The sequence below is a fragment of the Nuphar pumila genome, chromosome 8 (assembly GCF_984573655.1).
Source record: "Nuphar pumila chromosome 8, dmNupPumi1.hap1.1, whole genome shotgun sequence".
In the NCBI taxonomy this organism is placed as follows: domain Eukaryota; kingdom Viridiplantae; phylum Streptophyta; class Magnoliopsida; order Nymphaeales; family Nymphaeaceae; genus Nuphar; species Nuphar pumila.
The window spans coordinates 119,433,117-119,449,289 of record NC_143256.1 but is presented as its reverse complement, the minus strand read 5'-3'; the positions used below and the strand labels follow the sequence as shown (position 1 = coordinate 119,449,289).

At 37.9% G+C, this 16,173-nt stretch overlaps 1 protein-coding gene across 1 annotated transcript; it reads left to right on the top strand.

The window, feature by feature from the left end:
- The first annotated feature begins 2,570 nt into the window (after window positions 1-2,570).
- On the top strand, window positions 2,571-3,041 carry LOC149830411 (uncharacterized). The gene has a single exon (XM_090015454.1). It carries the CDS (start codon window positions 2,571-2,573, stop codon window positions 3,039-3,041), a length of 471 nt encoding a protein of 156 aa, XP_089871580.1.
- The last annotated feature ends 13,132 nt before the right edge of the window (window positions 3,042-16,173 follow it).

Sequence of the window (16,173 nt, the reverse complement as noted above, 5' to 3'; positions counted from 1 at the left end):
TATAAGACACATAAATTTTTTTACAAAAGATTTCTCAAAATCTTTTCAGAAAATATTCTCTCAAATTGCATTCATGCATCATTTAGGTTAGAGTGTATCATGAAAAAGACTTCTTAGGGCCACACGCCCATCCTTTTGATCAATTCCAAAATCCTATCTCAGAAAAATCGATTTTCTCAAAGTCACCTGAGTATTTCTCAAAATCGATTTTCACAAAACTCTTGGTTTTTTAATAAATTTTCAATCTTTACAAGATCAATTCATGATTCTCCAAAATTTCAATACTTCTCAATTTCAGAATTCAAGTTCAGAAAAATCAACTTTCTCAGAGTTATTTGAATCTTCTTCAAAGGTCGATTTTCTCAAAACATCAGGACTTCTTCAGAAATCAATTTTTTTTTCTTTAAAAGTATTCTCCCAATGTGATTCACAATTTTCAAAGTATCATTTTTCAAAGAAAATTCTAAATATTCAAGGCATACATCATATTTTCAATCTGCATTTTTTCAAAGTTCATAGCATATGCCTGATTCTTTGTACATTAAAGAATAGAACATCGATTTAGCTAAGTTGAGTAAAGCAAAACACATGATTGATCCTTGGTTCGATTATCCTTGGTTATGGTGCTAGAAATGGTTGAACCTCGTACCGACATGCAAGTCTCATTTCTCAGAATTTTTTCGCCTTTTAAAACGGAGGCGAGTTATTTTTATTTTATTTTTTCAATTGTCAGTTTGACTTGTAAAAGTAAAAATTTTGCAATAATAACAAATTCCTACTCGCATCGCAATTCCATTGCTTGAATTAATTTAGGGTATGTAGGTGCCTCAACTTGATGGGATTTGGATTCAAATCACAGCAATCCTCTGAGATCTCAAGGGTTGTAGTGATTTCGAAGCAGAATGATTTGAAATCACAGGCTCTTGAACGTGAGATTCCAACTTTTAGAATCGCTTTCTTATGCTTCCTTGAAAATCAATTATGTGAGAGCCATCCAAACTTAATGTCATGAATTTTCTTTCCATTTAAACCCCAAAAATCGTTAGATAAGAATTCCAAGGGCAAGCAATCCCAACTCAGTTGGATCGAGCCACAGCTCCAATTATACGTGTCCCTTAGAATGCAATGCATCACCATTGCCGTTTATGATCTTGTAGACTGCTGACGTGAGAAAACTGCAGTTTCTCCGTACATCATGTTCACTCAAGTGGTTTTGGTGCTGTGACAAGGAGACGAACACTAATCGTGATTGGATACAAGTTTGAAATACAGCAGGTTCACATATTTTTCAAAAATAGGTCATGAGGGCAGATATTTTTTTCTTTTTAAAATGAATAAAAAGTTTTTGATATATAATATATTTATTATTAAAAATTTATTAAAAACTTTAAAACATATTTAAAATTAATAAAATCAAGAAAAAAATTCAGAAACACACCTAAACTTTGCACCACAATAAAAACATGCTTAGTTTTCCACTAAATGTAGGCTGCAATTACCCAAACTTAAGTATATTTTTATCATTGACAAAACTTTAGTATGTTTTTAAAACTAAAAAAAAAGAATATTGTTTTGAGGACAAATCAATAATTTTATTCTACTAACTCAACTTGGGTTGACGATAACCCAAAGTTCAATTGCTGAAAATATGTTTTTAACTAACAGAGAATAAGTACGTTTTCAACAACATAAAATAAAAAAATTGGTGCAATTTTATTATTGCCAAAACTTTAGGCATGCGTTTTCTCAAAATTTTCCTAAGACCCAAATTCTAGGGGTGGCAAACGGGTCGGGTTGGCGGGTCAGCATACCTCAACCCGAACCCGTTTATTAAACGGGTCGGCTGTGGCAAACACTAACCCGACCCATTTAATAAATGGGTAACCCGACATGAGCCGCCAACCCGTTTAATGAATGGGTTGGGTCGGGAAAACGGGTTGGTAGGTAGCGGGCGGGTTGGCGGGTCGGGTTGGCAGGTTGACCCGCCCACCTAACCCGTTTATTAAACGGGTCAGCCGGGTTGGCATACCCCAACCCGAACCCGACCCGTTTAATAAACGGGTTAGGCAGGTTGACCCGTTTATTAAACGGGTTGGCTTAAGCCCAACCCGAACCTGCCTAAGAGGCGGGTTGGCGGGTCGTGTCAGGTTTTGCCACCCCTACCAAATTCATGTTGCACATTACGTATCGTGTCCCCGTGTCATTTTGCATGTCCCCGATGGCGTGGTTTCGGTACAAAAGCACCGCCACCATGTTGCTTTTACCATTCTCTTTTTCCAGGTACTCTTTTTTTTTTGTTTTTTCGGACTGTCGGCAGATCTGCCAACTCAAAAACTCTCATTCTGAGTATATGACCAAACAACCTCTCTCTCTCTCTCTCTCTCTTAAATGTTCTTGAATCTTGTCTACTCAAGGTGGCCCCCCCAACCACATGAACAAACAGCCTGGTTGAAAGCTGTATTTCTCCCCCATTTGTTCCTCTCTTTTTTTCATTGCCAACAACCCCTTAAACCACATCTTCTCCTTCAAGAAACCCACACCCTCAGATCCAGTCTCTCCTTCAACCATCCATGGCTACCATCCTCAAAGCCCTAAACAGGGAGGGTGATGCCTCATTGCCTATCTCTCAGAGAGAAGAAAAGATTGGGGTTGGCCTCAGAAAAAGAATCACATCCTTTTACGAAAGGTACCCTTCTGATTCACAGACCTCTGCTTCCACTAATGCCTTCTCTTGGTCTTTTAGGAGGTCCAAGTCCATGTCTGCTATTGGGGATGCAGCAGGGAGCTCCCTGAGAAGGTGGTGGCAGTGGGGATGGGGTTGGTTCTCTTCAAAGAAGGATGGTTTCTTTAGGGACATTGAGAACAATGAGGGAGACCCCATGTTGGGTTTTGGGCACAAGTCTGGTTGGAGCCATGTGTTCAGTGTGGTGAGGGCTCAGATAAAAAAGCTGGTGGCCTCTCCCACTCCCATTCAGAGGTTTCAGTATGACTCTTTCAATTATGCCAAGAACTTTGATGATGGATCCAGACATGAAGGTTAGATGGGGATATGGATTCTTGCATTATCTTGATCTCCTTTGTTGAATAAGCCACTCCCATTCCCAAAAACTCTAGATGTATTTTGTTCTTTGGAGGATCTCTCATGAACTTGTAAGTATTGTTTTTCTATAGGTCTTGATAAAAGCCTTTGTGATTTTTTTTTGTCAAAGGATGAATAGATCTTGGGTTACTGTAAAAGCATGTGGGTGATTGGCCTTTAAGAAGGTTCTTATTAGGACCATTACCTTTAGTTGGGGACAGATCTGATGTGATCTGCAGAGAATTGAAGGCCAATTTTGTGGTTAGATCTGCCAAGGTCATTCAAGCCTTTACTATTCTGATAAGTAAATTGCGACTCTACAATGTATTACTGTCCTTGTAGACATTTGTGTAGAATTCATGAAGATTTTGATAATTATTAATAATGTGAACAGCTGTTTGGTGATTTTTGAGTTTGGTCTTTGCTTGCTGGATCCAAGATTATAATTTTTTGCTCTCTCTCTCTCTCTCATGTTGACTTAATGTGTTATTGACGACGTTGGTATGCTTATTTGTGTAAAATAAATTTCATGGTTGGAGAATGGTAACATGGAGTTGGACTTTATCCATTGTTTAAGATATGGCATGGATCCAGATGCTACTGTGGGAGATTGATTTTTAATTTGATTGCTACTTGGATTTTGGTTTTCAGTTCATTGCCTTTTTTTTCTTGACTTAGTTTGATACCTTGCCACCTCTTTTTCTCAAGAGAAAGGAAAGGCTTGGATTGTATTGTACGATTTTAAAGCAAAGGAAAAAAAAGATATATTTCGATTAAAGGCTCATCGAGGTAAACACTCTGCGCATGTTTTTCCCATCATGCACATGGGGGCTTAACACCCACCACGGACCGGGACGTGATTCCTCTGAAAGGGAGGTGGTAACATTGATTTTGGAGCTTTCTTTTCGCAAGGAAAGAGAGCAACCTGTTTGATTGCCGTATTGGAGCTTGCAATAATGCCTCGTGCTTTCAGCTTTTCCGCAGAAAGCTGAAGTTTTCCCCGGCACACAAACGTCTCTAGGTCACATATTTCCGTAATATGCATCCAAATTTTGGTGGGGGTCAGATGCAGACACACTTTCTTCAATCCATCAAAGGATTCAACTTAAGAGCAATTTGCCTAAGGGCGCGTTTGCCTTCCATGGACGCACTCTCTTCGGCATCCAGAAAGCAAATTCTCGGATGGAAAATGTTTCTGATGAGAGAGGGAGACTCCGTTTGATTTTGAGCATCCTTTTTCGCGAGGAAAGAGACCTGTGTTTGCATATTGTCACACTAGTGGGCCCGGCCAGCAAAAATGCATAGTAACTACCATCGGAGGCTTTCCTTGTCTGGTAGGAGCAGCTAGTGCACGCTACTTTGTGTTGGAACGTTGCAGGTTCAAAACCCAATGGTATAGTTGTATAACTAGTAGGGGGTCTGCCTTGGATGTGGTCAGTGACAACCGTTTCAAAGGGCAATAGTGGATCAAACATTATGACCTTTCGCCGCGTGGGGTCACGTCCTGCCTCGAATTATGCCCATGTTCTAGATGGATGCCACCTGTCGACGCGTTCAGTGATTTGGAAGCATCCGTGCCCATTCAGGACGAGTGGCACCTACCGTACAAAGACACGTGCAATCTAGTTAAATTACACGAGACATGCCATTTTGTGCAATTTTTTTTTATTAAAAGTAGCACATAACACAAGAGCAAGTTGAAGAATCCCTATCACATAGACGAGTACAGCATAGTGACAAAAGTTAAAAACGGCGAAATGTCGTTTTTTAAAAACTCATGAGAAATTGAAATTTTTTCATAAATCTTGCATTTTTGGCAAAATCTCGGCAATAAAAAAATAAAAAATATTTTTCATAAGAAAATACTGATAAAAATTATTTAAAAATAAAAACACATGAATTTTTCATGATAAATAGAAATATCGTTTTTAAATGATGGTATTTATGTTTTTATTTTAAAAATCTCAGGAGAAAATTTCATTTTAAACTTTCAGGCAATTTCTTAAAATATTATCGCAAGATTTTCATAAAATCTAGCTATATTTGCCACTATGGAGTATATAGTCACTTTGGATGACATTCATCATCATGTATCATGTGGATTCACAGCATGTGTGGAACTAAGCTTCTTTAGCCCTAGAACGCTCTTGATTATGTGCTTGATTCTATATAATAAAACTAGTAAATGAACCAACGGGTTCCACTTGTCTGGTAGGAGCACCTAGTGCATGTCACTTTGTGTTTGGAAGTTGCAGGTTCAAAACCCAATGGTATAGTTGTACGGGGTAGTTTGCCTTTCAAGAAAAAAAGACTTGTAAATGAAAATCATAGAAATATCATTCGACTTTGTTCATGGGGATTTCCCTTATGCTGCCTTATCTAAAATTATGTTCCGTTTCGATCGGAGCCTTGCATTGGTACCGAAGCTCCATGCACTTCTATGTATTGCCAAAATGTGGTTTTGATCCAAGGGGTTTGGCGTAGTGGGATGGGGGCCTAGATTGTTGAAGAACAATCTACCTTAAATTTCATGGGTGTCACCCCCTTTGCATAAGTTGAAGCTTGGCGATTCCTTGGGGTCGAAGGGTAAGCCCTCGGAGTTTTACGCCGACATGAACAAAGACCGTAAGTATGGCAGGCTGAGCCAGCACGGTTAGGTTTATGTGCCCGAAGCAGTTTCTCCAAGTAAAAAAAAAAATGTGGTTTTAACCCACGAAGGCTCCATTAATGTGATTGAAAGGGTTTGTGGACATCACCATTTGCTGAGGTACCTACACCAAAAAATGGGTGAATGAAACGGTCATGTGCTTGATCCAACCATGTGTGCTTTAAATTCACTGGAAAAGCCTTTAGTGGAGGCGAAGACTGCTACTAAGGCGCTGTTTGGAAAGTGACAGTCGGAAGTTGCCAGAGTGGTAAGTGTGAAATCCTAACTTCCAAAACTGCTTGGAAGCGAAGATAAAGGGAAAAAAATTAGAGCTTTTAGAGTTTGAAGCTACACTATTCTCATTATTATAGCCCTTGGGGCAGGGTCCTAGCCTCAGAATTTTACTCCACCTGCATGACGACCGCCAGGGTGACGAAGCAGATCAGGTCATGCTGAACATTAGCGTTTTTGCTCATGCCGACATCGTGGCCATCCGATTTGCATTTTAAAAAGCTCAAAAGTCAACAAAACCACGTGGCATTCATCCAAAATGCAAACAGACGGCCACGATGTCGGCATGAGCAAAAATGCTCATGTTCAGCCTGACCTGATCTGCTTCCCAGGATGACCAGGTTTTTGTGTTGGGTGCAGTTTCTTCAGGTTATAAATAGAAAAAAAAATAATTTTCAAAACTAGTCTTATTTTACGCCCGTCCTTCTAGTTTTTCCTTTTGTGCCCGTTAAAAAAATAAAATAAATTGCTAAAAAAAAGAATAAAATAAACTTCGGTGGTGGGTGGGGTGGTAATACCCGTGCTGCCCGGAATTTGGTAGTTTAAGAGTTTCACAAACAGCTAGAGGTCATTGGGGGCCAGTCCTCCATTGTTGAATAATTAATAATAAAAATAAAGTAAATAACAGGTACTAAAATAAAAAGAAGAATAAACAGCAGATAATAAATAAAACGGAAATTTTCATTTAGGGTCCTACCTTTTGCATAATATTACAGAGCTAGTCCTACTTTTTATGTAAAAAAAACATATTAGGACCTAACTTTTCACTGAATCTGTCAAATAGACACCTCAATTGGATTAACTAGGGTTAACCTTGAGTTATGTACTTCAAATTACTAAAATGCCCCTATTGCATGGTAAAATAGGTAAACTACACCTTTTTCAAACCAAATATTAAAAATAATGTTTTATATAGATCTTAACAATGAAATAAACTTCAGATCTCTAGTTGATTTTTTCGAAGAACAGTTTTTTTTGATAGGCAAGCAGGGGGAGAGGGGTTAGGCAAACCCCCACCAGTTATTATTCAATCGTACCACTTGGGTTTTGAACCTGCAACATCCCACCCCAGGGAGACGTGCATTGACAGCTTCTACCAACCACACGGAGCCTCGTCGGTAAATTTTTTTCATTGAAAAGTTCCTCAATCCACATGCCTTCTCAGAAAGCGTGGGATTCTACCAACGGGGGCTCCGCTTGTCTGGTAGGAAAGAGCTACTAGTGCACGTCACCTTTGTGTTTTTTTTATTAACTGTTCTAAATTAGGGGTGGCAAAACCTGACACGATCCGCCAACCCGCCTCTTAGGCAGGTTCGGGTTGGGCTTAAGCCAACCCGTTTAATAAACGGGCCGACCCGCCTAACCCGTTTATTAAACTGGTCGGGTTCAGGTTGGGGGTATGCCAACCCGCCAACCCGGCTGACCCGTTTAATAAACGGGTTAGTCGGGCGGGTCAACCCGTCAACCCGTCTGCCAACCCGACCCGCCAACCCGTCGACCCGCCAACCTGACCCGCGAACCTGAGAACCTGTTTACCCGACCCAACCCATTTATTAAATGGGTTGGCGGGTCGTGTCGGGTTACCCGTTTATTAAACGGGCCGGGTTCGTGTTTGCCACAGCCGACCCGTTTAATAAACGGGTCGGGTATGCTGACCCGTCAACCCGTCGGGTCGACCCGCCAACCTGACACGATTGCCACCCCTATTCTAAATACGTCAGTGAACTTGGTGGTGTGAGTGAGGTGTTTTTTTCATCATTACCAAAAAAAAAAATCGTAAGCTCAAATATCACGAGTGCCTTTCTATGGTACCGTTTGGATGATGCCCAAAACCCAGTTTAGAATTGGGTTTTGGGTGAAAACCAAGTTTTTTGCCCAAAACCTGGTTTTCATAACCAAGTTTTGCCAAAACTTTTTTTTTTCGATAGAGAAAGCTGGGGTTAGACAGACCCCTACCAGTTATACAAGTATACCATTGGGATTCAAATTTGCAACATCCCAACCAGACAAGCAGAGACCCGGTTGGTTTGGACAAAACTTGGCTAAGTGAAAAAACACCTCACCTCCCCCCATGTTGAAAACCTGGCTTATCAGGGGAGGGGTTATCTCACCCCCACAACATCCCCCTCAAGGGGTGTCAGTCCATCCTTGCTCTCTCACACCCTAGTTCAGTCTGGCCATTTTTCCGACAGGTGCAGTACCAGTCCGGCCATTTTACAGACAGTTGCTGGATGGAAAATGACTGACTTTATTTTTTATTTTTAATAACCAAAAACTTGGTTTGGACACCCAAACAAATCAAGAAACAAGTATTGGCAAACCAGGTTTTGCCCCTTGCCATCCAAACCGCCCCTATGACAGGTCATATAGAAGCATCCATGGAAGGTAGGTGGAACATAGAGATTGGTAAGACATCCAAACCGCCCCTATGACAGGTCATATAGAAGCATCCAAACTGTTCATTATGACATATTATAATCAGGGTTATGATCCACCAACCTGCTAGTTCTTTTTATGAGGCACAAGCAGGAGAATTTATCCTGGAAGCAGAACTGTTGAAACTTCGCGAAATACTCACAAGAGTTTATTTACAAAGACTTTATGGGTTGTATCTGAAGACATGGAAAGGGATGTTTTTATGTCAGCAGCAACAGAAGCCCAAGCTCATGGCATTGTTGATCTTGTAGCGGTCAAAAATAGCGCAAATTTTGTGTAAATCGGTAGGAATACATGGCATGTAAATGCCATATAATATATTGCTATCCGCAACCCAACTATCCCAAAAATGATCTTTTTTTTTTCTTTTTAAGATAGTCCAAAGAAAAAACACCCCATCACCAACCACATATTGGTTGGCCTTCCATTGAAAAAACTCTTGAGGTCCCTCACTCATCCGGGGAGTACACCGAGCTTCGACCTTACAGGAAGCGACGGACGCTGCCCATGAGTTTTGAACTTGTGACATCCCAACAATTTTGTGACATTTACAAGTTATTCGCCCTACAACCCAGCTTCGACCTTACAGGAAGGGACGCCACCCATGAGTTTTGAACTTATGACATCTCTACAATTTTGTGACATTCACAAGTCGCGCACCCCTACAAGATGAGTGGAGCCCACGAGGGCTCTAAAATGATCTTTTGCCTATCCTACTGCCCATTGCTTAATTAAATTGTTTACATGCTACGCCTTTAAAACGTCAAATTTCTACAGCTCAAACAAATAGCTTGTCATCGACATCTTTTAGATGCTCTAGATCTAGTCAAACCAGCCCCATGCGTCTACCATATTTAAATAATAACAATAACGTAAAAATGATTGAAAGTTGGAGATAGTTTGATGGTCATAGCTGTCACATTATTCTCTAATGAAGCTTTCAATTGTATGTTGCCACATGTGGTGTAGGGGTGTCTATGGGTTGGGTTTGGCTCGAGCTCAGTTTGGCTTAGACCCGGTTTGGCACAAACCCCACCTACCAATCCATATAGGGTTAGGGTTTGGTAATAAAGAAGGAGGTCCAATTAGAATTTGTCTCGGACCCTAGACCCTGCTTGGTATATGAAGCCGGGTATGGTTTGTGAAATTTCATACCAGACCCAAGTCTAATCCGAGTTTCGGATAAAGATCCTAATTTTTCAATGTACCTAAAAGGTTAAAAAATATTATTTTACCTGGTTTAGACTGGCTCTGGTTCATGTAATCCTTATAGGACTATGATTTTTTTTTATACTAGACCCAATTGGATCTGAGTCTAGATCCGCTATCAAGACCTCAAAATCAAATCTGGTTTTGGACTTACCTGGGTTTTGGACCAGATCTGGCCCATTAACACCCTTACATCCCTAGGTATAATAACACTTGGCAATAAAGATTCTCTATACATTATGGGTGAGTTTGTGTGAAAGTTAAGGCTTACCCAACTCTCAACCCCTTCTTCCTCCCAAACAACTTTCTTTCTGCAGTTTGTCCCAAGGTTGTGTTCCTAGCCTTGGAGTTTTACGCCATCGGCACTACGACAGAAGGTATGGCACACTGAGCCGGCATGATTAGGTCTTTTTGTCGAGTGCAGTTTGTTCGGGTTATAAATCCAATCTATATCCTCAAAATAGTACTCTTTAAGTCTTCTCAAAATATATTCAGTCAGAAGGCGTGGTGATCTGTCTTTCTCTCAAACAATTGATCTTAGATCCAAGAACTTAAGATCCTTGTTTTAAGGCATTTTTTGCTCCAAATCAGTGGATCTCTAGTCTGATGGAGAGGGGTCAGACTAGAGATGTATGGATCTCAAAGCCCTTGATTTTCATGCTCGAAAGAGATTCAAGGGATTCTAATGCATCCTTATGTCTCTTTTGTTTCATGCAATTTTCATGGGAAAATGCTGAACAATATTGATGTAATCCTTTCCCGCTTTGAACGAAACAAACATCAAATCATCAAAATCATTATGAAGGAAAAGTTTCATGCTGGCACAAGTGAGCTCTAATTTTTTTTACCACCTCCCGCTTTTCATATATCTCCCTGTTATGAAAGCTTTCACATGGAAAAGGTGAGCTAGCTGGATTTTTTAAAAACTCTGTTTATACTCATGTAAAGCCTTCTCTTTACATGGCAAGAAGCATGTTTGATGGGATGGTAAAAAGAAAGTAACTCAATTTTGTTGACCCTTAATGAAAGGCAAGTTGAAATATCAACAAATGATGACATTTTAGTCTCTTTGTTTGACTAAGAAAAGGTCAATTGAATGATTTTTAGATTGAAGCATAAATTACAAAAAAAGCGGTCTGCTAAAATATTATTCAAAATGTTAGGCAGCCTTCTGTAAATAACTGATGAGTTTGGAGTTTTTTCATAAATTACTCTAACGTTTAATATAGTCTACAGCAACTTAAGAGACATGGCATAATTGGTACCAATTTAACAGACATGGCATATTAATGTTGTTGATCTTCAAACGCAAAAGTAAACCAAACACATAATGTGTTTGCTCCATTTGGGGGTTGGGGAAGCGTACCCACGGAGTTTTAAGCTGCAGACACCAACTCGGTCCATGATCAACGTGACACTTCTTAGCATATAATGGGATGTCCGAACATTATTAGCAACGATCTCAATCTGTCGCTAAACAGTTTAGCGATGGATTAGCGATATATAACTTTCATCACAAAATTCTAGTCGCTAATTAGCGACGAAAACTATTTGTCACAAGTTTCGTTGCTAATTTGCGCCGAATTAACGAATGCCATGATTCGTCGCAAGGCCGTCGTTAATATGCAGAGATTTGGTTTGGCGACGGATTAAAATTCATCGCAAAAACATTGGTCGATTCACTTTTGAGACGGATAAATATTCGTCCCTAATCCGTCACTAAATTAGACGCCGATACTAAATAGCGACGGATAATATCTATCGCTAATCCGTCGCAAACAATAAAAAAATTTTGTTTAAAACATAAATATCGAGAAAAAATTCTCGTGATACAATTTATATTTCCTGTACAATTTATATTTTCTGTGTATAAAAAACAAAATACGCATAAAAATACATATAAAAAATAACTAAAATAATTTATCGATCCATTATAATCCTTGTCAAGTTCTAATTATTTATAAGTGAACATTTACAAAGATTTTCTTTTGAAATAACAAGAAGGTACAACAAATTCAACACATGAATCTAATCATCGCCAAGATTCTGTACATCATCTTCTTCATTGTCTCGATTTGCCCCTTCAGCTCCTCTACGCTGATTATCTCCAGCAACCTACAAGAGAAAAAAATGTTAGTATTGATAAACAAAATATAATAAAATAAATTATATGCAATGCACCTAAGTTAAGGCAATCAAAGTAACATGAGTCAATTACACATAATCTAGCTAGCAATAAAGTGAAAGATATTAACAAAATTCAGATATGTTTTAAGGCCGACATAAAAAATTCACAATGATTCAATCATGCAAATATGTGTTCTAATCATGCATATACTAGCTTGAAATCTAACGACATAAAATAAATCACATGAAACTTTCATACCTGAGAGGCACCTGCAGACGAAGTTTTCTTGTCCTGAAAAAAACTACACAACTCATTACAGACAACGTCGGAAATTGCTTCATGTAAATAGTCACGCATTGTGTCCTTAACAAGCTGACGAACACCATCCCAAGAATTAGGCGAGTCAGTCGATGCTTGGAGCTGATGCTGACGGGAGAAGTCTGAAAGCCATGGCTGGAGGAGGCAACGACTGGTGAGGTGTTCATATTACTCTCAAACCCGAACACACAACCCTTTTTAGGTTCACCTGTTACAGTCACCCATGTTGCAGGATCAAAAGGCGGATGCTGAGTGGAGTCATAGCCATATCGCTCTACCATCTGTTGCTCGTATGACTCCTACTAAGTAATGATTATAATGTGGATTAATAATTAAGAATTATAATGTTTATGATAACTTTTATATTACAATGTTTATTAATACAATAAATATATACAGTTGTCATTCTCACCTTCTCTGATACGAACTCTCCCATGGTCTTACATTTATGTGTTTCAACAAACACATCCTTGTATGGCACAATGTCTCCTTTTTCTGCTTCCTGCGAAGTTAAATGATAAAAAAATTATTTAACAGGTATGCAACAATACTTATAAAATTAACAATATATATATTGATGAGTTACCATTTTCTTCAGGTGGCTCCCAAAAGTCCTAGATCTACCTGTGTGTAGATGGGCATCAGGCATCTTTGCTCGGTTTTGTGCAGCCTTCGCTGAGCGGTTTCGAAATTCATACCCCGCCCACTTGTCGCACATTGCATCCCAAACATCTGACCTGATAGTAGGAGGGTCATGACTCTTCCACTGCAGTGGATCATTTATCTCGCTTGATGTTTTTCTTGTTGCAGTCTTCATATTGTGCAACATGTCTGAAAATCGACTGACAACCACCTTCTGCCACACCTTTCTCGCATCCTGCTCCTCCATCGTAGTCGCAAAGTGATTCGAAGCCTATAAATAATTTCAGAAAGTTAGTAGACATGACTATAACAAAAAATTAAATATGAAACACATTAACTATGAGAAATAATTGTATACCATGAATGATGACCACAATCTGTCCAACACTTTCTTCAGGTACTCTTTTCATTGAGCGACCGGTCCTGGTAGATGTTGAAATAGTAAATACCTAATCTCTTGTATTACCTCTTGTGGCTTAAACCTCGCACTGCACATGAATTAGTATAAATTAATTATTAATATACAATATTTATAAGATAAGTATAGGATAAGTGAAAATGAAATACTTACGGTCGATTATCGATATACACTATTCGAATGGGTCATTGTATGTCAGACTGAGAAGACCCTGCATCCAACATTGTCTCGTGACTTGTATGAACAACTGGTGTAAGTGGGTCATGTGCAGGCAAAGCATCATCTATAGAAAAATGAGTTACAAAATTCATACAATGCACATTTAAACTAATTAAGTATATAATTAGTTAAATGATATACCTATCGAAGCAACCCATGAAAATGAAGGTTGAGACTGACTACCACTGGATGCTCGACCACTATAACCTCCACGAACCATATTTTAATAAATAAAAAATGTCATGCAATATATTCAAACATTGCAATACCTTCAAATTATTCAAATCATTGTAATACATTTCAATACATTCAAATCATTCACATCATTCACATCAAATATTGCAATACATTAAAACATAAGATATGACATCACTTGTTAATCAAGGATAACTTATCCTTAACTTGTAATACAATTTGATCACTTACACAACTCTATATCATCATGGATACATAACCAAATAAAAAATAACTTCATGCAAGACATTCAAACATTGCAATACATTCAAATAATTCAAGTCATTACAATACATTTCAATACATTCAAATTATAACTCTATACCTATTGAAGATACATAATCAAATCGAAAATAACTTCATGCAATACATTCAAACATTGCAATATATTCAAATCATTCAAGTTATTACAATACATTTCAATACATTTAAATCATTCACATTAAATATTGCAATACATTAAAACATAAGATATGACATCACTTGCTAATCATGAATAACTTATCCTTAACTTGCAATACAATTTGATCAGTTACACAACTCTATATCATCATGGATACATAATCAAATCGAAAATAACTTCATGCAAGACATTCAAACATTGCAATACATTCAAATCATTCAAGTCATTGCAATACATTCAAATCATAACTCTATACCTATCGAAGATACATAATCAAATCGAAAATAACTTTATGCAATACATTCAAATATTGCAATGCATTCAAATCATTCAAGTCATTGCAATACATTCAAATCATAACTCTATACCTATCGAAGATACATAATCAAATAAAAAATAACTTCATGCAATACATTCAAACATTGCAATACAGTCAAATCATTGCAATGCATTTCAATACATTTAAATTATTCACATCAAATATTGTAATACATTAAAACATAAGATATGACATCGCTTGCTAATTATGGATAACTTATCCTTAACTTGCAATACAATTTGATCAGTTACACAACTCTATATCATCATGGATACATAATCAAATCGAAAATAACTTCATGCAAGACATTCAATCATTGTAATACATTCAAATCATTTAAGTCTTTGCAATACATTTTAATACATTCAAATCATAACTCTATACCTATCGAAGATACTTAATCAAATCAAAATTAACTTCATGTAAGACATTCAAACATTGCAATACATTCAAATCATTCAAGTCATTGCAATACATTTCAATCTATTCAAATCATAACTCTATACCTATCAAAGATACATAATCAAATCGAAATTAACTTCATGCAATACATTCAAACATTGCAATACATTCAAATCATTCACATCAAATAGATGTATGTATTAGAAGATGTATTTCACTAGCTCGAGAAATCTTCCTCATCACTTGTTTGACTTTCATATTCTTCTCCTTCCTCTTCCTCTTTGTCATCTTCTTCTTCTTCTTCATTAGGTGCCCATCCACTTGGTATATCATTTGGATCACATTCTTTTATGCATATGCCATCGACTAATGAAGATATGATATGCATATCATGCGCGACATCGTGACCATAAGAGAAGTCATACATATCATCTGATTGATAGTAATCACTCTCTTCAGTTAACTTGTCTTCCTATAATTGATCATACTCGGGGTATAATTTAGACTTCACCTTGCAAACTGCCCACCATTCATTTCTATTGGACTTCCTTGTACTCGGATATGAAGTATAATAAACTTGTTGAGCTTGCGAGACTAATATGAATGGTTCATATATTTCAAACCTTGATTTATGATTCACTTCCACAATGCCTGAGGCATTATCAACTCTTGTTGATGTGGGATCAAACCAATGACACTTGAATAAAGTTACCCTATTATTTATACCTAAGTAAGTCAAATCCATTATTTCTTCTATAACACCGTAGTAGTCATGTTCATTTTCAACCTCCCATGTGTGCTCCAACCAGATAACATACCATATGCAGAGAAGTCACTGATTGTCCATAGAACAACAACCTTCATATTAAAGTTATATTTTTTGTGGGCATCGTACGTGAGAACACCATCATCCCATAATACTTTCAGTTCATCAATCAATGACCTTAAATATACATTAAGATTTTTGCCTGAAGAGGTCAGACCAGAGATCAATAGAGACAAGAAAAGATTTTGACGCTTCATACATAAGCTTGGAGGAAGGTTGTATGGGGTTACAAATATTGGCCAACACAAGTATAGAGTTGATCTACCCTCAAATAGATTAAATCCATCTGTACATAAACTGAGTCTAACATTTCTCACTTCCATTGCGAAGGTTTGATGAGTACGATCAAAGTGCTTTCAAGCTTCTGCGTCAACAGGATACGTGATCTTGTCTTCATCATGTCGAACTTTAGTTGCATGCCATCTCATGTTTTAGCTGTCCTCAAAGACATATACAATCGTTGCAATCTAGGGATGAGAGAGAAGTGAAAAAGTGACTTGTATGACATTTCTTTTGACCTCGTGCCACCATTGCCTCTTGTCTTTAGCTTGAACCGAGGATGCCCACATGACGACATGATCTGATATTTTTCTGATCTTTGA

Excerpts from the sequence above, each read along its gene's own strand:
- LOC149830411 (XM_090015454.1), top strand. The coding sequence starts at position 2,571 with ATGGCTACCATCCTCAAAGCCCTAAACAGGGAGGGTGATGCCTCATTG.